General features: G+C 42.9%; 3 protein-coding genes across 6 annotated transcripts in view; all 3 read right to left on the reverse strand.

Moving 5' to 3' along the window:
* Positions 1–245: 245 nt before the first annotated feature.
* On the reverse strand, positions 246–2,342 carry hoxb1a (homeobox B1a). Its single transcript, XM_084677993.1, has 2 exons — positions 1,703–2,342; positions 246–692 (listed from the first exon to the last, which is right to left on the reverse strand). Exons 1-2 carry the CDS (start codon positions 2,340–2,342, stop codon positions 373–375), a joined length of 960 nt encoding a protein of 319 aa, XP_084534119.1. The 3' UTR covers positions 246–372.
* Positions 2,343–10,050: 7,708 nt separating this feature from the next.
* The window catches only part of hoxb3a (homeobox B3a), a 60,366-nt gene continuing 45,927 nt past the window's right edge, over positions 10,051–24,489 (reverse strand). For 3 of the 4 annotated variants that reach the window (XM_084677225.1, XM_084677223.1, XM_084677224.1), the window contains exons 4-5: positions 20,743–21,328; positions 17,807–20,066 (exon numbers count right to left, since the gene is read on the reverse strand). In XM_084677225.1, the coding sequence (XP_084533351.1) occupies positions 19,303–20,066; positions 20,743–21,217 (1,239 nt within the window). In that variant the 5' untranslated portion in view covers positions 21,218–21,328 and the 3' untranslated portion in view covers positions 17,807–19,302. Of the gene's footprint in view, positions 11,350–17,806; positions 20,067–20,742; positions 21,329–24,489 lie in introns of those variants that run through there. The other variant, XM_084677226.1, reaches the window with a different exon arrangement.
* hoxb2a (homeobox B2a) lies at positions 12,643–17,688 on the reverse strand. Its single transcript, XM_084677228.1, has 2 exons — positions 14,763–17,688; positions 12,643–13,885 (listed from the first exon to the last, which is right to left on the reverse strand). Exons 1-2 carry the CDS (start codon positions 15,184–15,186, stop codon positions 13,149–13,151), a joined length of 1,161 nt encoding a protein of 386 aa, XP_084533354.1. The 5' UTR covers positions 15,187–17,688; the 3' UTR covers positions 12,643–13,148.

The raw sequence follows: 24,489 nt of genomic DNA on the forward strand, positions 1-24,489 counted from the left end.
CATGAGGCTCCCTGTCGGTATTATAAGGCTCGCTTTGAGATTTGTAAACATCCAAAAGTGCATCCCCCCTAAGAGGCATTGAGACTGAAGACCATGTATATCCAGATTGTGAAAACAAATGTCTAGTTTGATAATAAAAAAAATGTTGTGCATAGCCGCTTCCTTCTGTCTTCTGAGTGTGCATGTCAAAGTAGGTTAATTACTTGAGTTTAAATTACATCAAAGATGTTTAAATAGGCATCAGTTACAGACATTTCGCATAAACAGTGGAATAGTCAATTCGATAATACGGGAGGAATATTTTGCTGGTGAATACATTTTCCCCCTCCCCCATTCGATCTCAGTGCCTTGAGTTTTTGTAAATGATCTCCATCATGTTTCTGAGTTAGGGGACATGCCTGGTGACGTGGAGGAGGAATGGTCAGAGTGGTCATCCAGGTCCTTGGAGGAGCCTGTGGCTGAAGCCGGGGCAAGGCCTTCTTTCTCGCGCTTCTTCTGCTTCATCCGGCGGTTCTGGAACCAGATCTTCACCTGGGTCTCGTTTAACTCGAGAGTGGCAGCAATCTCCACGCGCCTTGCTCGCGTGAGGTACTTGCTGAAGTGGAATTCCTTCTCGAGCTCAGTTAGCTGTTTGGTTGTGAAGTTGGTGCGAATTGTGTTCTGGGGTCCCATTCCATAGTCTGTAACTTTGACTGTGAAAAACGAAAAGGATGGTTAATTAGATGGTGTTTGATAGTTGATAATAAGGAATGGTTCTTAATTCTGAAAAAAAAACTGCATGAATTTTACATTTCACATTTCAGTTTCGTTTTCAATTTCGCGGAATATATATTACAAAGAGGGACAATGCAGAACGCATCAAGAATCGTGCAACAACTATAGGGATCAAAAAACGCCAATGAGACAATGAGACCGAGAGACAATTTGGACACAAAAGCCTTGAATAAATACACTTAAAATGTTATTCAGAGGCTAGTTTAAAGACTCAATCTCCTGCGCTTCACATAGCCCACGATACAAATAAAGTCAAGGCGCGTATAGAAATCTAAATGCACACTGTACATATAAAACCATATTCCCTTTGGCACTGTTATGGATGGATGTTTTATGACCGTAGCCTACTGGGGCTGGTCTCACCCGAGTGAAGTTGAAACCTATATCTATGCACAACTTCCAAACGGGCATAAGCGAGGAAGGAAAGGCCCGTGGAACACAATAGGGGCCAACAAAAACGAATGAAGCCAAATGAGAACCTTGGGGTAGTTTCAGATAACAGCGTTGGGCCACTTCCTAGGGCGTATGAAAGCACGTCTGCTAGATGCATTAGCAAGCGAGCAGACGGTGGAGAAAATAACATGTCAGGCATGCACGCAGCCAGAGTCACCAGAACCGTGTCTGGACAGAGATATCACACTGACCAAGAATCCAGCCCCCCAAACTCCCGTTGTGTTATGGATCAGAGATAAACCAAGATAGGCAAGGCTGGCATTCCCTAAATGTCTATGCTCTGCTAACCAAAACGAACCGTGAGTGAAAGCCTTTGCGTCGACCGAACATTAGGCTATATAATCGAAGAATCAACCTGAAACAGGTGACATGATTGGATGGTTCCACACAAATGAAAAATATACGTTTCCCCGATCCTGTGGTGTTCATTTTCACACAACTATGACCATTGTTTTCTTGAGGCCCCACAACTCACCTGTTTTAGGGGGGTTTCTCTTCACTTTCATCCAGTCGAACGTTTTGCCTTGTGGAGTTTGCTCCGTGTCCTTTTCCCTCTCCTGGGAGGCTGAAATGTCAACATAGGTGCTCTGCAAATAACCCCGCTGGTGGTCTTGTACCTCACTGCCAATGTGCTGGTACTGGGCCGCGGGAACGGCCCCTTGGGTTCCGCAGTACGTCCCTGCAAGGGCTCCGTAGTTGGGGCCTACATTTGAGGCGGAAAAGCCCGATGATTGATAGTACATCCCATCTTGTTCGTTTATGAAGTACTGAGGGTGTCCATAGTCCGGGTTCGCGCATGCTTGAGTCCCATACCCAGAGCTTCCAGTGCCGCCATAGGGGATTCCCATATTGGCATGGTGCGTCTGGGACTGGTGATTGGGATGCGCGTAACTGCTGCTCTGGTGCTGATGTTGGGTTTCCGCGACCTGCGCGCTGCCTCCGACATAAAGCCGTCCATCACCGTTATAGCTGTCAGTCGCTGTGGTGGAGCCCGTATGAAAGGAGGCCGGGAAACCATGATCCAAGTGGTGATATCCAGACTTGGGTGAGTAGGCGTTCGTCCCACGGTTACAAATTGAGTACTCAAGGAAAGAGTTCATTCTGGAATTGTCCATGCGCAATTGATGATGGAGGGCCAGCCTGCATGCGTTTCAAGGGGAATCCTCCTTACCCTGCAACCTCTCGGCCGTTTGTCATGCGGAAGGTATCGAGGAAAAAAAGGAAAGAGCTCAGCTCGCGGATCAAGTCACCCAGGGCTTTCCCTATAACACTTTTCTTACCTCAGCTGCTGGTGACGTGAGCCGTCACGGCGCCAATGGTGAGGGGGACCTCCAGAAGTTTGTCAGCGCACCGCACTCATCCATCAAGCGGCTGACATTTGCATGACAAAGCCACTTCAATCAAACTGGCCCATCAATCTGATAACAGCACGTACATGTCAAGCCGCTCTGAAAAAAGCCTCTACTGACCGGCAGAGAAATAAAGAAAGAGTTTGGATATTCTCCTACAATGCTACATCCCCCATTCGCTTCTCTCTTTTTTTTTTGTATTGGAGATAACATATATCTTTCTGGGGTGGTTTGTTCTGGAAACAGTGTATTATTATCACACAAAGTGAATCCAGCTTCTTGGCCTTACTGTAGGGACTGTCTGGGACTCAGAAATAGCTCTTTTATTGTATTGCATAATATCATTAGATATTTTTGGCCTGTGCATAAACATGGATGGTGACCATAGAGAGCCCCATATCAGTTTTGGGGAAGATGGAATCCGTTTAACACTTGAATTGACGTAATGTTTTTTGGATCAGTCCCGGATCTGTATTGGGGAATCTAATTGAATTAATGAGCTGATCTGTTACAGAAACTAGGTTAGGCCGACAGCAAGCCTTCTGGCAACCCACATCACGAGGGAAGTCAGGATATCTTCCATGAATAGTAGAGTAGTCCATTGTACAGGCTACATTTTCTGTTGAATGAGACATACTTTGAACTGACTTCACGTTTTTATTGATGTTAGGCAGATCATAATTTAAACAAAATGAGGCATAATCTTAGTGACACTGAATGAAAAAGGTGGCCATCAGCATTAAACTAAATCGAAAATATAATGATTGAGTTGTTTAACTTTCTGTCAACGTGGGTGGACAAAAAGAGGAAACGAGAAAGGCTAATTATTAAATGTAGTGACAAAAGGTAAGGAGTTCTGCCTCTTCATGAAACTGCCCACGCGCAATGGATGGGGACTGAGGAATCTAGAATATATTTGCTCATTACTCCGTGCTGGACAAGAGAGGTTAACAATATGACGCCCACAGTCATTTGTAACTTGTCAGGATGTTTACTGTTCGGCTCGCATCTCTGCTTGGAGAAGGGTGGTTGCGCGGCCAAAAGTTCAGACCTATACTAGTTTGTTGTTTGTTCTGGTAGGGTATCTTTTCTATCTTAAGAGTACTCAAAGCTTTTAGCTGCCTCCTCTCAAATGAAGGTTACTTATCTTCTGTGGGGAGTTGACATATCCACGTGTCATTCAATAGAAGATTTCTTGCCAAAGATATTTCACAGTTTTATTAAGCTCTTTTAGATGTATTTTACACACGCGTATCTTTAAAAAACTCTGCAGAATAATCAATTTTGTAATTTGGAGGACAAGTGTGCATACAATGTAATTTATATTTAGCTATAGGCAATATGCTATTCCAGATAAAAGCACATTGTCATGTAGGTCGATGCGCATTTTTAGATTGACCGATTGCTCTAAATGCCCTACAATGCCAATTGCTTCACGTTTGGAATAAAGAAATATGTATATTAATTTGACAAATTCTATCGCGTCTTCCCAATCATTTTATTGTGGAAAGAGTATGAGCCACAAAAAATATATATATATTTACCATTTAGCCTATTTCCTAAAGCTTAATCCTTAACAGAATATTTTTTTTAAATAACCCCTTGGTTCATGGGCCTTCGGTAGACATTATTGACCAAGTAGTCCATGATTCGATTAAACTTTCTGTTTAAATTTGATTGTAAAATGATTTGCGTAAGGTCGACCATAATATCACAAAGTAAACTTTTTTTTAAGGATAGGACAGTAGCCAGTTTCAAATTCTTTCGTCAAATCACCATAGGCAACAGAAGCTCATTCCAAACTGTAACAAGAGAATCTGAGGACGAATTCAAATGCAAAGTGGAGTAGGGATTAGAATTGAAACCTTTGATCACTGTCATCCTCTTTACAATTTACCACATGTAATCCACTCTGGGGAATCCTGCTAGCAAACAGATACAGGATAGCACGGCATGCACATGATAATTAGGCTAGTTTCAAAGCACAACTGCGCAAACCCTCTAGTGGTGGGATGCGGGTGCAATTTCACAAACAAAGTTTTCGCGGTCAGCAAAATCAAAGACAGAAAACTTTAATATTCTTATACTAGTTGGCGTTTTACGTGCATAAACGCAATGCTTTGGGAAACTTTTACCCAGGTTATTCTTTTGGGACTGGGTTTAGGCCAGGGCTGAGAGTCCCGAAAGCATCGTAAGCCTAAATTGATCGTGGAGTCCATCGTACGATGGATCTTAGTTGTACGGGCCGTTTCCTAAAACCATCGTAGCTAAAGAGTCACTTGAAAATCGTCGTAGATTAACGAGAGCTCCAGACCAGCCGTAGATCGCAAAGTGCATCTTAAGCAAAGAGACTCAGTGGAGACACCAGTAGGCCAACCCCAAAAAAGGCTACATAAAGATAATTCGAGATGAAAAAAAGAGAATTATTTATATTTTATATCTTAGATTTTTTATTTTAGTTATTTAGTTGTTGTTTTACTTTTTACAAGTAGCATACTTGGAGGGTTTTACAAAAGTTAAACTGAAATGTGGATATGTTTCAATTAACTAGGCTTCACATGTCTTTAATCAAATGGTTTAATAAAAAAAAGCATTTCATAAATGCCTCAGGCTGATTGTAAAGTCATGACACCTGCTAGCCTGTATGCACATGGTTACGTCATGTGAACTATTTTTAACCACATAGGATATTAATTAAAAATGATCTTTATAAGTATGGTATAGCCTTAGGTTCAAGGTTTTCTGTACCGACCGTAAATAACACTTTTTGTGCACTCAATTATTTTGGTTAAAGTTTATTTAACAAAATTCTTGAAGTTGCGACAGAACGATCCCATTTCCGTATCCGGGAAGCGTCGAAGTAGTTCTTAAGAGACAGAAAACGCACGTAAAATATCACGGTCGTTAGTAATTTCCTCGTAGAAAACTCTGAACAACTAAGACCAATCGTTATTGGGAATCGCAGCCCAGGTTTCCGAAGCACTAGCCTGCGTGCGTCATACGATCATCGTTACTGCCAAGTTATCTTGAAGATTCGTTTCCCGAAAGCATTGTTACTCCTGGCACGTTAAATCCAGCGTAAGATAACGACGGTTTCAAACCAGTCGTAAATGAATCGTAAAATGCTCGTTGTTGCTTTTGGTCCCTACCTCATTCAGCAAGCAAGAACCGTAAACAATAAAGGCTATACCGTATTTCTTCGAATACACGCCGTTCATGCGTCATTTGTTCGAGGGCGGCGTTTATTCGAGGTCGGCGTTCGTGAATTGTAGCTGCAGTGCAGCCATAGATAACTTCGTTGCTGCCATTGTGACAAATGAATCATGCAGCTAAAAACGCAGGTTTCATTTACTACTGCTGACCTCCTTGACTATTCTTTGTTTGTTGAGTGCGGCAACTCCCTTTCTCATTGGCTATCAATTAGGTGTGTGTATGTAGTAGCCTACAACTAACTAGTCTGTAATACAAGATTTTCTACATTGTGTAGAAATCTGAAGCAACATGCCGAAACGTTCATACACGTTAGCTTTCAAACAGAAAGCTGTGCAGAAAGTCATGTACATGTGTAATAAATAGCCTACTGGGGTTGAATTTAACCAATTAAATAACCGTTTTCAGATTTTTTTGGTGCAGCGTTTATTCGAGGGCGTTTCTTCGAAGAAACACGGTAAATGCACTTTGGCCCAATTGGAAACAAAAGCAGGTCTATATTTGAGATGCTAGGATAGGTGTAAGACACCAGACACTTCATCAGTTTGAGGGCAAGCTTGTCTCCTTTACGGTTGTCTCTCAACATGGCATCATCACCCTTTTCCTCCACTCCACCCTTGTTCTTACAAACCCCTCTGCCAGATATAGTTGACATTTGCCAAGTGCTTCGTGCAAATATGTATGCAAACCCCACAGTGATTTGTGTTAGCATATACACAAATGTTTGAGACTTGAGCAGCTAAGCCTATTGATGTTGCCAGCCAGACCCTTGTGGGCCTGGATTAGGATCCATGCCCAGCTAACTCTGGACGGCTGTGAGAAGACATGGAGAGAAACATTTGCAAAGCTCTGCTTTGACTCAAACATCCATGTAAGATTATTCCATAATCATAAATAAACAAAATCATATTTATTGATGTGGGTTCCGAGTGGAATGCTGTATTATTTTCCTGTGACCACAAATGCAAATCAGCCTTTCTACCACCCAACAGGGTATTTCAAAGATCACTATACTTTCTGTCTCTGTCTGTCTGTCTGTTTTCTCTCTCTCTTTCTCTCTCTCGCTCGCTCTTGCTCTCTCTTTCACTGTGTCTCTTTCTTTCTCACTTTGTCTGTCTGTCCCTCTCTCTGTCTCTCTCTCTCTGTTAAAAGCAAAAAAACACTAAGTCATTCATTCAGCTTTCTTATTTATTTCTTGCAATCGATGGCTTGCATTGACTTAATGTCGGTTGTCCGATTGGTAGAGCATTGAGATCATTGTTTCATGCAGCAAGTATGAGTCAATGCTGACAGCTATAGTTTATCATTTCATAATGTCTGCTATCACACGCTATGTCGATACATCAGAGAAAGTTTTGTCTTAGTAGCAGCGGCAGTGCTGGGGGGAGGCCTGTGACAACAAGCTTTAACCACTTTCTGGCCCACCTAAATGTAGTGTATAAATAATTATAAACATCGCTTTTGCCTGTTAAGGCCAGAAAACTACAACAATCATGTTTAATGTAACTGACCCCTCTAACAGTACAACAGCCCCCCCCCCTTAACCCCCCCCCCCCTCAACCCCCCCCCCCCTTCTCCAAGATGAAATGGTTTAGATCCTCCACTGCTTAGTAGTGAATTATCATCAGTCATCAGGGTTATCGTGAACCCAATATCTGTCGATGAAAACTAGGATTGTGGTAGAACCTTTTAGATGGTTGTTTCTAACTGTCAGTGAACACCACTGACCTCTTCTTAACCTCTCCATGCAGCGAGCATGGAATCATCCCAAACTGTTGTTGCGTCCTCTCTGACAGATTCATGCCATGTTTAATGAACCTCACTGTATATTCCTGTGATAACGAGACAGTGCCTCACATAGTGCATTCTTACTTCCTTGTTTAACCGTGTTTCTAGGCAACAGGGAGACTTGACCAGGCAAGTCTTGGGCTTTAACCAGTGTCACTCAGTCCCACTTCCTGAGAGAGGACACACCACATCCTGCCTCTCAGACCTACAGCCACTGATTTTGATAAACTATTGTCTCTTCCATATCGCTGTACTGGTGAAGTGTGCGGATTGTCGCCGGCCTACGCTCTAAGAGCCTTGTCATCGGATCCCTCCTCTGCATGCAGGGGAACACTGAGCGCGCTCAGGCTTTTAGAAAGTCACGTGACCCATTACCACATTCCTGGAAGCGGGCCTCAGTCCTTCCCGAAAAGTGTGGAATGTGATAGTGGACAGGGATGGGGAGATTTCCCTGTCGACTGCCGAGTCGGAGGGCTATTACATTAGCCGCTCCGCTTTGCAGGGCTGTACTGGTCCCGGAACAAGAGACGAGAGGGAGAACAAGAACATTCGTGTAGTCGTCATCTACTGTGCCGTGCTCTGTTTGAGCTCCAGAGCCTTACAGTTATCTTTAACTCCAGGGCTGAACGGCCAAGATAGACTCAAGGCCCTGGGCTCTACAACATCCTGTTTCGGGGGGCCAACCGAATCCTCAGTTGAACGCACCGAAAAAGAACGAATAGGATGCGGTTAATCGCAGGAACGCCATTCCCTGCTCTTTCAAATGTTCATGAATGTGTGGGTCTGGGAGAGGAGAGTGGTTGCCGGATGGCCTGACTGCAGGATGTTGTCTGGTTTCAAGCCCATGTGAGGGACTGTGTTCTATGATGTCACATCCTGTATGAGTTGCTGATTGAGAAGGCCCTCCTGGGTCACTACAAGGGTGGCACTGTTTGACATGACCATGTGTTGGTGAGACCACACACATTCACGCACACACACACATACACACACACACACACTAATGCCGCTCTGGGAATACTTTTGCATCACATACAGCATGGATCACTCATTCTAAGATAAAACAAGTCCCTGCTCTTAGTCCAAGAGAACATTCTTCATGGTCTGATGGCCTGAATCTGTTCCAATCCATCTCTACGCTGGTCACAAACCCTCGTACCTCACCACAGTTGCAACTGACACACACAGTCAAGTCAGATAAGCAATTTGTGTGAAGTGTGAAGATAAATCACACATAAACGTGTGACAAAACTACACTTAACACATTAAGCTGTCTCCTTACCTGTGAGATTTCAAGGGCGTCTGCGTTTGCCGGTCGAGGACATGTTTTGGCAGTCACGTTGGATGGCTACTCACTGCCACATCAGATTGGTCCTATCTGTGAGGAACCATCTCTGATAAGACTACAAGTTCTCTGGCTGTCAGCCAATGCTGTCTCACCACATTGACAACTGGGAACACAAGGAGGGGCCCAACTGGGACGTAACGCTGCATGGAACTCAGTCCAAACCACAGGTATTGTAATCATGGTTAACCTGACTTTGGTTACAGCTTCTTTCAACTGCTTTCTTCTGACAAGTTGACGTACTGTGGTATTAGATGTTAGGCAAGAACAATGAAAGTACCTCAGCTACAAAAATACAAGCAACCCACGATTGTGATCCTGGTCCGACAACATGTCACCAGATCTGTGGACGATAGACCACGACGAGAGATCGCCGTCTAGGGCTCCAGTTTGTGCCGTCGTCTATTCATTTTGTATTTCAAGAATGGCCTCTAACAGCCGCCTGTTCTGTTCTTTCACATTCAGTTTGTGAAAATGAGATGATACGATTGATTGTTTACATGAAGATCAATTATTTTATTCTTTATATATCTTTAATGAATTTGTGATTGGATTGTGACTGTGTAATGTACCTGGCTGCGAGGACACTTTGATTTCCTTGTTGGGGATCACTAAAGTAGTCTATCTATATAATGCAAACTGTGTCAAGTTTGTACTTGTTTGATGGTTGCCCCAAAGAAATGTTTACACAAACATAAAACCATGTGCAGCCATAGATATGGGGAACATCCTAAAGTTTTTCAACACCATCCTCTTGGCCTTCAAACCAGCTGCGAAGAGATCGCTCACTTCCTGTCTTTTCAGCGCGATGATGTCACAGCACAATCAGAGAACACAGAAACTGTAACAAATGTGTTCCTGTTGTTCTCCCTTTGACTACTTCATGGTTGCATTTATTGTTTCATTCTCTATTTGTTATTGACTCCAATATTAACGACTCCTCCTTGTAAAATATAATGTCCATGTATTACCTTGTGTAAATAAAAAAAAAAATATATAAATAAATATGTGATGGAAAAACAAGGAATGTTTACCTTTCCCCCCATTTTGTTTAGCATACAACTGTACAACATGACACCCCTTATTTCACTCAGTACAACATGTTTACAATAAGACAGAATGTAAAAAAACTGAAGTTATGTAACATTTTATTTTAAAAAGGTCACTTACAGATACACCCTTAAAAATTGCTCTCTGTGTTTACACTGTGATACATTGTTTGTCTGTGTTTGTGGGACTTCCTGGTTTCTGGGCCACCCCTTTTAGGTCATGTGATCTGACTCAGCCAAACAGAAGAGTGGCAGCAAACAGGCAACATCAGTTTCAAATGTGATTGGCTCGAGCGGCAAAGCATTTCCAATCCTGCACTTACTGTATGAGTAAACATAACTGTGCAAACGTCATACTGGAAAATCTGTGCCGTGGAATTCTTCTTCAGGCACCAAGCCTCTCTCCTTCTGCTCTGCCATCCTCCTTTGCCCCCGTCCAAGACAAACAATTTGAAAAAACATTACAAAGATGACTCATGACAAGAAGTAAACAAATGTCCTGATTGCTACCGATTGTGAAGGAAACATGGCAGATAACCGGCTTCTCATAGCCTTGGCAGGAGGCCAGGGAAAGCAAATATGGATAGATAGGCAAAGACACAGACACCACACCTTAAATTATCAAGCACATACATCCGTCAACCATCACTTCCCACTTCTGTATTGACAAAGCCGGGACTGCCCTGTGGGCTTGACTTCTGTTGTCTAAACAGTCGCCTCATCCCCTCATGCGCCTCTGGTTGTCTGGCGATATGATCTCAGATAGAATGCGGTAAAGATTGCATAAATAAATAAAAGAAAAAGTGTACAAGTCAGGACTTGTGGCTGAGTTTCACACTTACCTGATATCAAATATATTTCTGTATATTCACACACACACACACACACACCAGTGAACTAAAATGACCCCATTCATTGCAGTGGTCATTTGGATGTTGAATTGATTCATGTGAGTCAGTCAGTGGTTGCCATGCAGACCCAGTAGTCAGGCTCCTCTCTGCCCTCCCATATACGGACCCCTGGGTCTGCAGCATCGATCGGTTGTCGCTGTCTCTTTGGGGACTGAGGTGGAGGCTGACTGCCTGTGGTTGGTGAATGTTGTGTCCATACACACATCCACACAGCCTAGTGCAGACACAGTCTCGCACACTCCCTGAGACTCACTCAAACTGGCCTTGGCTGAACCCCTGAACTGATTTTCGTGTGGCCCCCCTGGTGATTGGTGACTCCAAAGGTCCGTGACCCGGTTGTGATTCCTAGTTTCCTCTCCTTAAACCTGATCCGACCCCCACTGGGAGCCATTTCGGTTCTTCTGATCCACTCTGCACATCAGACAGGAAGTGTGTAGTGGAGATGTCAAGAACATGGGGCCAATAAGTAGCTGCAAGAAAAGGATATCATGACAAGATTGCAATGATTAGGCTATATTTGCCATCAGGCCAACCCAGATTTTTCCATACCATCAAAATGAGGTGAAATCAATACAGAATTCTATAATTATAAGTTGGTGTCTGGTGCTTTAGGAAGATAAAGGTAGTTTGTGCTGTTGAGCAGCTGAAGGCAGACACGCATGGGGGAGGGTGGAATCAGTAACAAGGACAGAGAGCTTATTCCAACACAAATATATCTACAAGAGTGATATGGATGAGAACGGTTGTTGACTGAGTCACATAATGATATAAATAGCTTTAAGGTTTAAATATTGCACATTTTAGTCTGCTACATTATCATAGGAATAATACAAGCATAGGCTATTAGCCTACAATAACGTTTTCTACCATAAAGCTTTAGGAAATTATTATTGTATGTTAGCCTGTTTAGAATAATAACAATAATAGAAAATAACAATGAAATCCTTGAGAAAGTCTTTGATGTTGGTCAGTTAGTCAGCCTTAATGTTGCGTAGTGGCTTATTGCGCTATATCCACAGTGACGAGGGACTTATAATGGCTGCCGCGTTATTGTTCATATCGCCCATTGTGTTCTCAGCGCCATTTTGCATCAGCAGGATAGCAGCCAGACTCCAGCTCACCCAGCGCCTCATGCTAGGCTACAATGTTAGCTGAGCTAGACCGGCCTAATGCACCACGCAAGGAGTTAGCCTAGACGAAAACAATAACTTGGCCAACAGTGTGCGTTTGATCAGTTCTTTACCCTTCGTTATTTGTTTCAACCTAAATATTTAGTGATAGCCTTTGGTATAGGTTTGCATTTGAATAAGAATCTAAGTTACAACCTAGAACATTTGTTAACAACAAATTGCAGGATATCTTGTTATTTAAATACAAAGTAAAATAGTCACACTGAATAATACCAAAATATGCCAAACGTGCCATTGATCTTTTTCTAAATCCCATCTGAATATGAACATAACCATCGACATAACCTGTAAACCACATGTCTGTAACATAACTCAAAATTAAGCAATTGGCTATGGTAACACAAACACACATGTAATATTAATTATACCCATATTTATATGACAATTAATATTACATATAATAATATCTGTGTAATTTCTAAATTGTCTTAAATTGGGTCAACGGTTGCATGTGGATATGAGGCACTGACTCCTAAACTGTTGCATTTTTATCAGCTTCCCAGCTTACAAATATGTGCATTAAAAAAAACACATTTTCAACGTCTTTTCATAAAGCAATCAACAACACTTAGGCCACATTATAAATGTTTTTTTTTATTTCAACTATGAAAATAATGTACAATAAATAATTTGAAATTTGTACTATTAAAGAATCTCAATAAATAAACTAGTTCTAAAACTCGTCAACACGGATGCTGCCAGTGAAGAGAGAATTTCTAAAAGCAGTCCAGCTATCCAATAGATTTGATACATTTCCTGAGAATTATTTATCGATTGAGCTGCATTGAACAAGTCTGCAATATTAAGGAGATTTTAAATACTGTAAATTATATAGATGCCAGACAACAAAATTGCAATAAATACCTGAAATTTGGACAAAGGGAAGTCCGTATGGGATTTCGAGTGCATAAACCAAAAATATATTGCCAGCAAGTAGTACATAATTCGATCCGTACGTCTCAGGTTAAGTTCTATCTTCAAAAAAAGAACATTCAGGAATGTTGCCGAGATGCATACTATTGTAACACTATGGGCAGTCTCCTTAATTCGATTGTTTGCTTAAAGTTCTTTTTGTCGTCCTAAAATTGTAAATGTTGTAAATCTATAGTACAAAGTGTGCTCGTGAACAAGTCAAAGTCCTCCTCCGAGAAATCTACAGGGCTGTCGAGGGAGCTTTGCAGGCTGGGCGATAGAGCGTCAGAAATCTGGAGGCAGGAATCAGCCGAAAAGAAATTTAAATCGGAGAGAGAGGCGGACGCGGCATCCCGCTGTTCCGAAAACGAATGATCTGGGCCAGATGCGCCGGCGTCGCCCATTGTTGTGGGGTTATCTGTAGTGGGCGTTAAGGGGAACGGGGGGGACCGCACGGTTGTATCGGAGACTGATGCTGGCTCTTGGCGGCTCAGCTGGTCATCCTCGGGCGTGGGGTGATTATTGTCACTGCTGTTCGTGTAGGTGGAGGCTGCAGAGTTGCACGTCTCGCTCTCGGATGCGGCCGAGCCAGAGGCTTCCAGTGGTTGGCTTGAGTAAGGCGAAGAGGCATCGGCCCCTTCCAGGGGTTCAAATCCTCCAGGGTCACCCTCTTGGCCTTCCCTGTGGTGTGTAGTTTGCCGCTTGTGCTTCATTCGCCGGTTTTGGAACCATACTTTGACCTGCCTCTCAGTTAGATCCAAAAGCGCAGCGATTTCCACCCGTCGAGGCCGGCAGAGATATTTATTGAAGTGGAACTCCTTCTCCAGCTCAAGCAGTTGTGTGTTGGTGTAGGCAGTCCTCAGCCTCCTGGACCCGCTTCCGTTGTCCAGACCGCCATGTGTGTCTGCAAGAACCCAGACATTGAACATAAATAAGTCCAAACTATCAACCTTATAACGATCCGCTGACACATTTGGCACGCCGCTGAAAACCCCATAAAAATGAACTATGTGTATATCCCCAGCACAGCCCTTGTACAGTTGTTTTCAGCAACTCCAGTACAGTGGCTCTCTGATGTTGCCTGTATCAGGTTAGCAGAGACGCGTTATTCCTCCAAGCCCCCATATTTTGTTTTGTGCACTGCCTCGCCATTATATACTGACATCCAACATGGCTCCCAGCCCCGAGACATGGTTATGAATATATATCATTAAGACAGTGCTGACACAGACTGCGATTGAATTGTTATTCCAAGGCAACATTTCAAATCTGTTGAAATGCAACTATATATCCAAGAATGGCAACGCACATCCACATTTTACGCACCAGATTGGTCACATTTGAAGCATTGTAAAGGTTTAGTAGAATATATATCTTATGACCAGATTAGTTTTGTTGCAGATATCAGCTCGTTTTAAACATGTATGAATACCATAGTGATATATAACCGAATAGCGTGTGATGCAGTAGTATATGATTAATATGAGTTCAAATGGCTCATGCAAAGCAGCACTGCAGCATAATGCAGGTCCCTGTCTGCACACACCACACCAGCATAATGGGAAACATGCTTCAGAAAATAAATGCATCACAGTATGGTTCTGGAAATAAAAACAGTAACATCATGACGATATCCCATTAAAAAGCCTTCACATGCAACGGTTTTGAACGATCCCGTTTAAACGCCGTCCCCCACTGGATGCTACATTCACACATGCAATGCAGGAAAAGAAAACAATTAAATTTTAATAGATAGGCTTGTTTCTCCTTAATGTACTGACCTGTCGGGGATTCCAGTCCTGCTGTGGCATATCCGGAGGATGCGGGAGAGGGGGAAGAGGAAGAGGCAAGGGTGGCATTCGCAGATTTAGGGCACTTCTTGGAGGATTTCTTCTCTTTCATCCAGGGGAACTCGTGTGCCAGCGGGCCAGCAGCGCTCGCTGGCGGGGCAGGGCCCTGGTTTGACTGCGGCGTCCGAAGCTGCAGGCCATTGGAAGCTCTCTTTTGGCTCCTCGGTCGCGCCTGGCTGCTTGTGCACGGGCTTAGGCTGGGGATGGTGTGCTCGAAAGGAGGAGGAATTACTGTCGAGTCCTTGATTGATGAAGTTTGAAATGACTCCAGGACAGCGGGAAAAGACGTCAGGCACTCTGCAAGGGAAGGCTGGCTGTTTATGAAACCAATCTCCCTCTCAAATTCAAAATTCATATCGTCTCCTGGTCAGCAAGCGGACCGCAAAACCAAAATGAGCTAAATAATAACAAAAACGCGTGATTATCAGCTCCCCGCAATGGCGTATTTGCGGCCTTTAATAATTGTGTATATTGGTGATATTACTAGCGTATGGGGACCTTGGTCTACTAAACTGAAGACTATGGGCGAAATTGCAGCCAATTCCTGGTCACATGACCAATAACATCCAATGGAAATCCGAGGCCTGGTGGCTAAAGAACGCATTATTTTGAGCAAATGTTCATATATCGTAGGATATCATGTTGTTTTGTATTAGCAGGGGGTGCATGTAATAATTATAATAAAAAGGGCTCGGTTGCCATGTGTCTCACCTAGCTGTGTTGCGTGGGATGTTGTCGAGGCCCCTTATGCCAAACAATGGAGAGTGGTGAACAGATTTTCGATTCTGATGATGTAACTATGTAACATTAGGTGAATGCCGAAGACACACTTGCAATATGGCAAACTTCGTGTTTACAAGCGTAGGTCATTAATCTGAAAAGTTTGACAGGAGATGAGGCGCCTTAAGTAAAAAAAAAACAAAAAAACAATACATTTCCAACCCATCTTACATGGGATGTTTTCATAAGAAGCGGAGCTAATGTCGAAGAACGGTTTTCTTTCGTGAGCGAGCCAGCACAAAGCCAATGTTAGCTATTCATGGTGCAGCAGAGAAATAATGTGCTATAATATCACGAAGGGCTGATGCAGATTGAAGAGCAGTGTGTAAGTGTGTAATTTCGTTATATTGTAGCCCTACAATTGATGATGTTAGCATACACAAGTGTGTGTTCGTATGTGTGTGAGTGAGGAGAGAGAGAGAGAGAGAGAGAGAGAGAGAGAGAGAGAGAGAGAGAGAGAGAGAGAGAGAGAGAGAGAGAGAGAGAGAGAGAGAGAGCGTTTACCCTTAGAAATATTCAGTCTGCAAAGCTTTCCACTGGTAGGTTTTTTCGGTGTAAAAAAATGGACAGCTTGTTTACTGAGCCGACTGACGAAAGTTCACAGCCAGGTCGCCTGCTGCAACTGGGAATCCTGACTGTATAAAACAGACGTTGTGGTGTAAGACTTTGGCCTTTACGAGTTAATTCCAGCGTTGAGTTAAAAGCCGCACAAGGCTAAACTGCGTCGAAAATGTATTGGTAAATTACGTAACTTAAAAAAATGTGTTGTAACTGATGAGATATTTTGGGAGACCAAGTAGCCCATAGAGAAAAAAAAGAACTGTGGTGATCAATCTTTTCCCCGGCAAAGCGCTTGACAGCAACCACCCTCAAGAATTCTTCCTTTTTCTTCAAGATCTCAACAAAGAAATCGCTTTTTTTACCCTCTGAATGTTTCTGTTTAGGCCTATATATTTTGATTCAACCATACGTAGGCTATAACGTCAGACCATGTTTACTGGTGGCAAATAATCCCTTGACCAACCAAGAATTTGCGATAAGCTATAAATGAATTTGCAGGACGTATTAAGCATTTGTTCTTGCTCTCAGGTCTAAAGGCAAAAATGGGGGAAATGTGTGTGGGCGAGGGGCCTATCTAAAGAGAACCGCACAATGCAGCGTGTAGGCCGCTGCCTGCAAGCTTTCTCCTGCAGATTGTAGAGGAGGTCAGGCACATTGGCATGCTAAAACACGGCCTGTTCTCGGTGGAGTAGCTGACTACGCAAAAACTGGGACAGTGGGAAGTATTTCTCTCAAAGTGTAGACTATATTGTTTGTTCTTTATATTATAGACTAGATAAACTTATCGGTTTGGCAAATTGGCCATTAACGCGACCGTGAGGCTTCTAAAATGGCGTTCAGTGTTGATCTATAGGCTATTTCTACTTAATGGGAGTGCAAATTGTTACATTCAAGTATTTTGCGTGGTTGGTTGACTGAAGACGTAAGAGTTTATGTTTACCATTGTTGATTTATATGTTTAACTTTTAGTTTATCCTTTCTATTCTGTTATTGTCTCTACTAACTTTTCCATTGGGTATATGTTTAATTAATTAATTAATTGTCCAGATCACACGACTATAGACCAAAATTATACATAGGTCTACTGTAAAAAGAAAATCTGCTAATAATGTCAAGCTAACTGTTTTGGCTTTTGGTCTTGAATGTTTTCCATTGTATGATCCTATTTCACAAAGACATGACACTTTGTTGCTAAATCTATTGAGAGAACCTTTACATGCATGTATTACTGTGTCTTGCCTCTAGCATACAACGATGTAACACACAACATGTCACTTTTTGGTTTTCTGGCAATAAAGTAGATTTACAAAATAACATTATACATTAGTTGTTAATAATTGTATATCCATATGCTATATTTAGGCTATATTCTTTGGATAAGTGAAATTATCGAGGTTAAATTGGCTCATTTAACATAAATAAGGATTTTTGGTTGTTATTTGCATAGATCTTTTTAGGTAACAGGAGGTTGTGTTGGCCATGGACCACGTGATTATGCCAGTTGCAGCCCCGAGGGCTCTTTCAGAGTTGTGGCAGGAAAGCACGAGACAGATAGAGCACATGTTCCCAACAGTCTCTCTTACATGGCCAAACGCAAGGTCCTAATTTTTAAGGTTGAAAGGATCAGATAGAACTGAATAACATAACATTTTATTAAAGAATTGCTCAACAGACAACTCTTGACAAGGAAAGGAAAGGAGCTACAAAGGACAAAGGAAGTTCTCCAAAAAGTGTTCATCTATATTGTCTAATTCTCGACTATGCATGAACGGTCTGATTCCGTCCTCGCGTCCCCTGTACAAGTAATGACATTATTTATGTACAAGGGTAACATAAAACTACTTATTTCTAAAATACAAGAACTAAAATGAATTCGTTACAATGACAAGAACACAACGTCTTTATAACAGGTAAATACTAAAAAAGTACATTTTTTTCTTGATATAAATACATGGGGGATAAATAATAAAAAAAGAAAGTTTTTAAACTGGCTATAACAAATAAATATATATTTATGAATGTTCATTTGAACACACATTGCGAAAGACACTGATTGGAGGTCTTCCGTTTCAAAATAAGATTTATTTTTTTCCTTACCCATCAAAATGTAAACTCTAAGTGCAACAATGACGCCCAGACGAGAAAGCATTAGTGTAAGCTTACACTTCCGCTTTTTTTCCCGGACATGCATTTTGTTCAAATATACCCTGTTTCCACGTTAAGTCAAGACATGAAAAAATGTGGGCTATTCGCATTAGTGTTGGCTAATGTAAGTGAACCCTTAGGCTATAGATTGAAAGAGAGAAAGAGAGAATAAGGGAGGGAGAGAGAGAGATAGAGTTTGTGTGAGAGAGAGAGTAAGATAGAGAGAGAGACAGAGAGAGAGACAAAGAGAGAGGAGGCAAGGAGCCTAACATAAATAAAGGAGTTTTTAATTCCTCTTATACCCTGTACCGATGATATGCCAACGAAAACAACCATCGCTTATGTCCCCTTGAGTTTGTATGAATGTTAGTTTAGCATAGCAATGTGTGAGCCCAAATTCTGACCCGAGGGAGGTGCAAGGGACTCTGAGGACTGTGTGAAAAATTTCCTTGGAGACACAATGTTGGCAAAGACATGAAAATAATGTCAAAGGACAGTGGGTTAGTGTGACATTTCAAAAGAGAGGTAATGTGAAAGGGAAGTCATCTAAAACAATCCAGTGGTTTGGTTGCAACTATACTAAGACGGAGATGTTCTCCTTACTGTGGATATGTGACGTCAACATTAACCATTTTGCTGACGCAGTCGGGCGACACAATTCTCCATTGACATAACATGTGTTCCATTGAGTCAAAAAGGTCTCGAAGTGGTAAATCTCGGACCTTGTTAACTGTCCATTTAATCCAACTACGACTCATCCATTACTCTATTTCAGGGGAGGCCCCCTCCTTAGCCAAAGTACAACGTAAATCAGAATGGAAATCATGGGGAATGTGACGCACAATGGTTAGACAACACCTAGACAACAGCTTGGACAGGGTAACAACAAACCACTGGATCGTCTTTTTATTTCAACCCCCATTGCAGCGTCCCATGGGTTAGTTAGTAGAAGTTGTCATTTCGTTTGTTTTGTTTTTCAAACCTGCTACAGATGAGTTAACTTGGGTGCTTCCTGGATTCTACCCTGAGAAGGATGGTGCGCCGACAGATCGGTGTAAGTCGGGTGGGGGTCGCACGGTCCGTGATGTTGGCTGGCTGACATCTGCGTGGCACCGTTGTACTCCATGTTTCCTGCCTGGTGGTGAGGCAGGTGGTTGAGGCCGTACATAGACGGCCCGGAGGTGGGCATTGACTCAACGTAGTTCCCCCCCACGTACACGGGGCTGCCCTGCATGTTGGGAGTTCCGTAATTGCCACTATTGCCCTGTAGCCCGTGCGGGTCGTACTCTGGCGCGGTGTTGGCATACTTCTGTTGAGCGGGGCAGGTTTTCATTGGGTTTTGGTATGCTGAGGACATGGCATAGGCGTTCTGATGGGGCTTGTTGAAGGATGGCGGGGAAGGCGCGTCGTAGCTACCTGCCATTGAATGCATGGAGTTCATAAAACCAGCGGAGGACTGCAGGGACAGGGGAGGGCTTCCAGTTGGCGACGGACCACCGGAAGAAGAGCCCATCCCTTTCGATTTTTGATCTTTTTTGTACTTCATACGACGGTTCTGGAACCATATCTTAATCTGGCGCTCGCTGAGGTTGAGCAAGTTAGCCATCTCCACTCGCCGAGGCCTGCACAGGTAACGGTTGAAATGGAACTCTTTCTCCAGCTCCACCAGCTGCGCGCTCGTGTAGGCGGTGCGCGCTCTCTTGGACGCAGCTGAACCCGGGGGGCTTTTCTCGCCACCGCTGCTCTCCGCTAGGGTGGGAATGAAATAAAACATAATTACTACACAGGGAAATTGAATGCATCGTTTCCTAATAAAGCAAGGGGCATATTTCGAAACTTAGCCCCCTGATATTACGTGTCAACACTTCATAACTTTGGCATTTATTAAGAGATTGGATCCCCTTCATTGACCGGCTGTACGTAAATGGTATCATTGAACAGACACAACACCTCTGGACCAAGGAAGCATTAACTGTATGCACTCAAAGAATCCACAATGTTTTGTATGCTGTTCGCAAATCTAAGATTTAATTAATGTCAATCGACCGTTTGTGTGTGTTGAAATGCGTGTCTGTCAATATCAGTTCATTTAACGATGATGTTTGACGAGCAGCAGTTTTCTCTTATCTCTAAATAAACAACATTCGACTTCAAAACATATTGTCTCGGTCGATGAACAGATATGCTATGGTCTCACTGTCATATAGCTTCACTGTCATTTGGCTTGAGTGGTTTCAAACACTCATCAATAAAGAGAATGCTTGCATCTGTTCATTGTGTCAAATTAATGAAAGTTTCGTTGCTATTAAACAGGAATACCATTAGATTATTCCACCATTTTGTAATCTCCATTCATGCTACCCGTAATGCCTTTTTGAGAAGGTTCCATGAATAAATAGACATCGTTGGGGGAAGAAGCACACACCATTAGCTGAACTTGCGCTTGGAGAGCCGTTTTTTTGCTTTGTGTTCTGCCTCGATTCCTTCATCCAGGGGAAAATCTGCTTGGTGAGGGTGGGGTTGGGGGGTAGAGAGGACGTCTTTGGGGCTGACTTAGAAGCCCCACCGCTGCCACCCGGCTGCTGGGCGGGGGCACTGCTGCTGCTGGTGGCGTTGGCAGGGTTGAGGGGGGGGGACACTTGGGGGGGTGGGTGGTGTTCAGGTGGCAGGCTGGGGCGCATGCAGCTGCCATTCAGCTCTTTCGTCTTGGCATGCTGCTGCGGAGGGGCGCTGTTCCCCCCTAAAGACTGGAGAGAGCAGGCTGACCTCTGGTAGTCGCCTTCGAGGTGAGGTGAGGACTGAAAGGCTGGTTGGGGTGCATCATAGCCAAAGCCGTTGGCCCCTTGGTACGAGTAACCTCCAAATAGCGTCGAGTTGTCGTAGTAGGTCGTTTTCTGCATTTCCAAAAGAATTGGCGTAACCGGCTACCAGGGTCTTGACGACCTTCTGGAAGAACATTGGCACCAGATGTCACGTGACGGTCTCTTTCCAACGGCCTCTTGGAAGCTGACCTGAAAGGTTATAAGAAGCACATAATAAGAGAGGCGCGAGATAAATCCATCTTCGCCTGCTGAAAGACGTCATGACATGAATAGCTCTTTCCCACAACACGGCTTGCAGATGCTATGTCAGGGCAAGCTGCACTGGCCGTCCCTTCTTTCTACCCCCCCCCCCCACACACACACACACACACACACACACTCACACACCATCACCAGCACTACACAAGCCACACATTACGAAACAACATTTAGTCTCTCACACACACACCAATGACTGCGGAATATGTGAGGGGCTCATTTATAATGTTTACGATTTAATTATAGTAAGTTTCATTAGCCTACATCTTAGTAGCCCCAGTGAGTGGGGTATAGGCTTATAGGTAGTGCATGCTTTTGTGTCATGATAGGCTATAACTCTTGTCATTCATTTAAAAAAATGATATAGGGTAATAGTTTTAGTCCTACAATCAGCAATTAAATAACATTACGCTGCATTAACGTTAGGAATTATTTTCGCTGTTACATTACAATTTGGCGATAACATTGATTTCGTGTGGGATACATATGTTTAGTCTAATCTGAAAAAGGTCAATGACAGGTTTTAAAACATAAATATGCGTCGTTAAAATATGACGGACAAAAGTCTTGTAAACTATTTAGTATTATAATGTTCTTTATATTGAGCTGTGAAATCTTTGCAGATGTCGTCTTTTGTCACACTTCCTTCAGGGATTTCTCCGGTTACACGGTAACGTATTTGGGCAACATAAAAAACTGGTATAACCGGGATTTTAGCCTTCGTTGTGCACTTTGTTGCAATCCCAATGGAAGGGGATGAAGAACCTGGGAAGATTTGAAGTGGGCAAAACAAGACGGTGAAACCCTGGAAAGCTCCCTACATTCGTTAACCGATGGGGTGGCCAAAAGGCCAGTGTGTAACCTTGCAAAGCATTCCCATCGCACATGGAATTCATTTCGACAGGATGGCTTGAAGACAGATGGAACGTTTGAAAATTGCTTCATAATATGTAATAGCATGGGTATAGCTTTAATACATTTAATGTCACTGTCGTCTATTTTTAACAGTCTTTATTTGAGGTACAAAGAAGTGGACTATAGCCTATATGCTAAGTCAAAACAAAGCATAGCCTGATGTTTAGAAGTTTTGTGGAATTATTTATTAGAGACCATTCAGTTTAATTGATACAATAATAGGCTATCATCCTCATCTCAAATATCCCACGCAGATGAACGGCTATTTTGGGAATATGAAAAACACAATAATTAGTGAACAACGGATCAATGATATGAGACCATAATATTTACATTCAAGAAGGGAAATCTGCAAGGTCTGTAAATGCAAATAGCCTATTTACAACATACACATATGAATATCAATACATCCATGAAAATGATCAATTTCCGATTCAATGGAATACAAAAGTGCACAAATAAAGCTATGTATATGTAACCATGGATCATGTAGCCCATTGTTCGGTATATTTAGCTTTCTAAATCCAAAACGAAAACAAGAATATTTTCCATTTTCAATGGAAAACATTGGGAAAACAATCATATTAATACATGACACTAAAGCAATTTAATGTGTCTAAGAGATGAGGGGGGTTAGATTTACAGCTTTTGGACATCAACTCTCACCACGTCACAAATGTCACCCATTTATCTTTCTAGTAGACGGCCGGAATCCTAATTATTTACTCTAAGGAATTGTAGGAGGGGGAGAGGGGGTGAGGAAGCGAAAAAATGGCTGCAAGAATAATATATATTAAATCATATCACTGTGCCATTAAATGGAACACGTAATGTCCTGTCCTGTTTGTAACCCTAACACAATAACTAACTTTACTATGCGATACGCCTCTAATGCAATTATTGGGGTCCAGAGTGGATAGGGCTGGATAAAAGGCGATCCCATGAAGGGACATCAACAACAACAACGAGCCTAGACACAAACTTGGGTGTCCAATCTGTTTCATAACATGGCTAAAATTACAAATGGCGTCTGCAATATATAGGCTACACAAGGTAGGCTATGTCGAGTAATCCATGTAGGTTTTTTGTTATCCCACTGATTAACGAAAAGTAGCCATAAATGCTATAGACGATAGCATATGGACGACAGAACTGTCTTTCGTGTCGAGCCATCTTCAAACGTCTCTTAGCTTTCGTTCAATTACAGACAACACCAGGCCTTATGTCTCAGTATCACGTCAAACGAAACATGTTATATTCAAACATTAATTAATGGGTTTGGCTTAATACACAAAGAAATTCGATGATTTCATAGAAAGTCCCAAGATATCCTACAGATTCAGTCCTCAAATGCACTGAACCTCAAAGCCGATGAAAACAGATGGGTAAAAATTTATTTTTCCCGTTGTTTTGAAAATAAATATAAGCAGGGGGAAATGAATCCATTTGAAAAGAGAATCTGAAGAAGAAAATGGGGGTTGCGGCGTGAAAGGAAGCTTAAAGCATTGTGAACTCTTCTTGAACCGCGATTGGAGTCATATGGTCATAAATCACCGGGACACACACTCCGCCATTCACAAACTGATAGCCTATTTCAGACCAGCTTACCTTAGCCTCTGACGATGGAAGCACGGGCAGGCATCATATATTTTTCACATTCAGCCTCGATGCAATCAATAAAACGGGAGCTTTCCCCTCTCCCCTTAAAAACTCGCCGCAAATGTATATCCGCCGGTAGCCTATCTCGAGGACGGCGGCCCCGAGCCTGAGTCGGGCGCTCCTGCACGGATCCCCTCGGCTTGGGCAGGGGGTAGACGGTCTGGCATGAAAGATCTGAGGAATGCTAGGGGGGCTGCGAATGGACAGGCAGAGAGCGCCTGGCTGCCCCGCCGACTGGTACGCCCTGCTCGCTGATAACAATGGCCTCAGATTTCCCCCGTTCTTTCACGGCGCAAACCTCAACATCATAATCCAAGCATGAGAGCCGCAGTTTGCCGCGAAATTTCATCCCATTGCATTTTTCTTTCTCCCGTGTGTTTCTGTAGATGGTTAGCTATTCCCACTACGCGTAGCTCTTACATACGGTTTATTGTGCTGTCAACACAAGGCCTTTGCAGCTATTAGAAAATAACGGGGCTGACTTGGAGCGCCAGGCGCGAGCGTTAATCCCCATCAAA

Source organism: Hypomesus nipponensis, chromosome 17 (assembly GCF_054491055.1).
Source record: "Hypomesus nipponensis isolate SF chromosome 17, ASM5449105v1, whole genome shotgun sequence".
Taxonomy (NCBI): Eukaryota; Metazoa; Chordata; class Actinopteri; order Osmeriformes; family Osmeridae; genus Hypomesus; species Hypomesus nipponensis.

Bases quoted from the DNA above. Each gene is read 5' to 3' on its own strand.
- hoxb2a (XM_084677228.1), bottom strand. From the start codon at position 15,186: ATGAATTTTGAATTTGAGAGGGAGATTGGTTTCATAAACAGCCAGCCT. The intron at 13,886-14,762 runs GTCAGTACATTA...GGGTTCTTGCAG, and splicing joins AGGACTGGAATCCCCGACAG to ACACACATGGCGGTCTGGAC.
- hoxb1a (XM_084677993.1), bottom strand. From the start codon at position 2,342: ATGGACAATTCCAGAATGAACTCTTTCCTTGAGTACTCAATTTGTAAC. The intron at 693-1,702 runs GTGAGTTGTGGG...CGTTTTTCACAG, and splicing joins GAGAAACCCCCCTAAAACAG to TCAAAGTTACAGACTATGGA.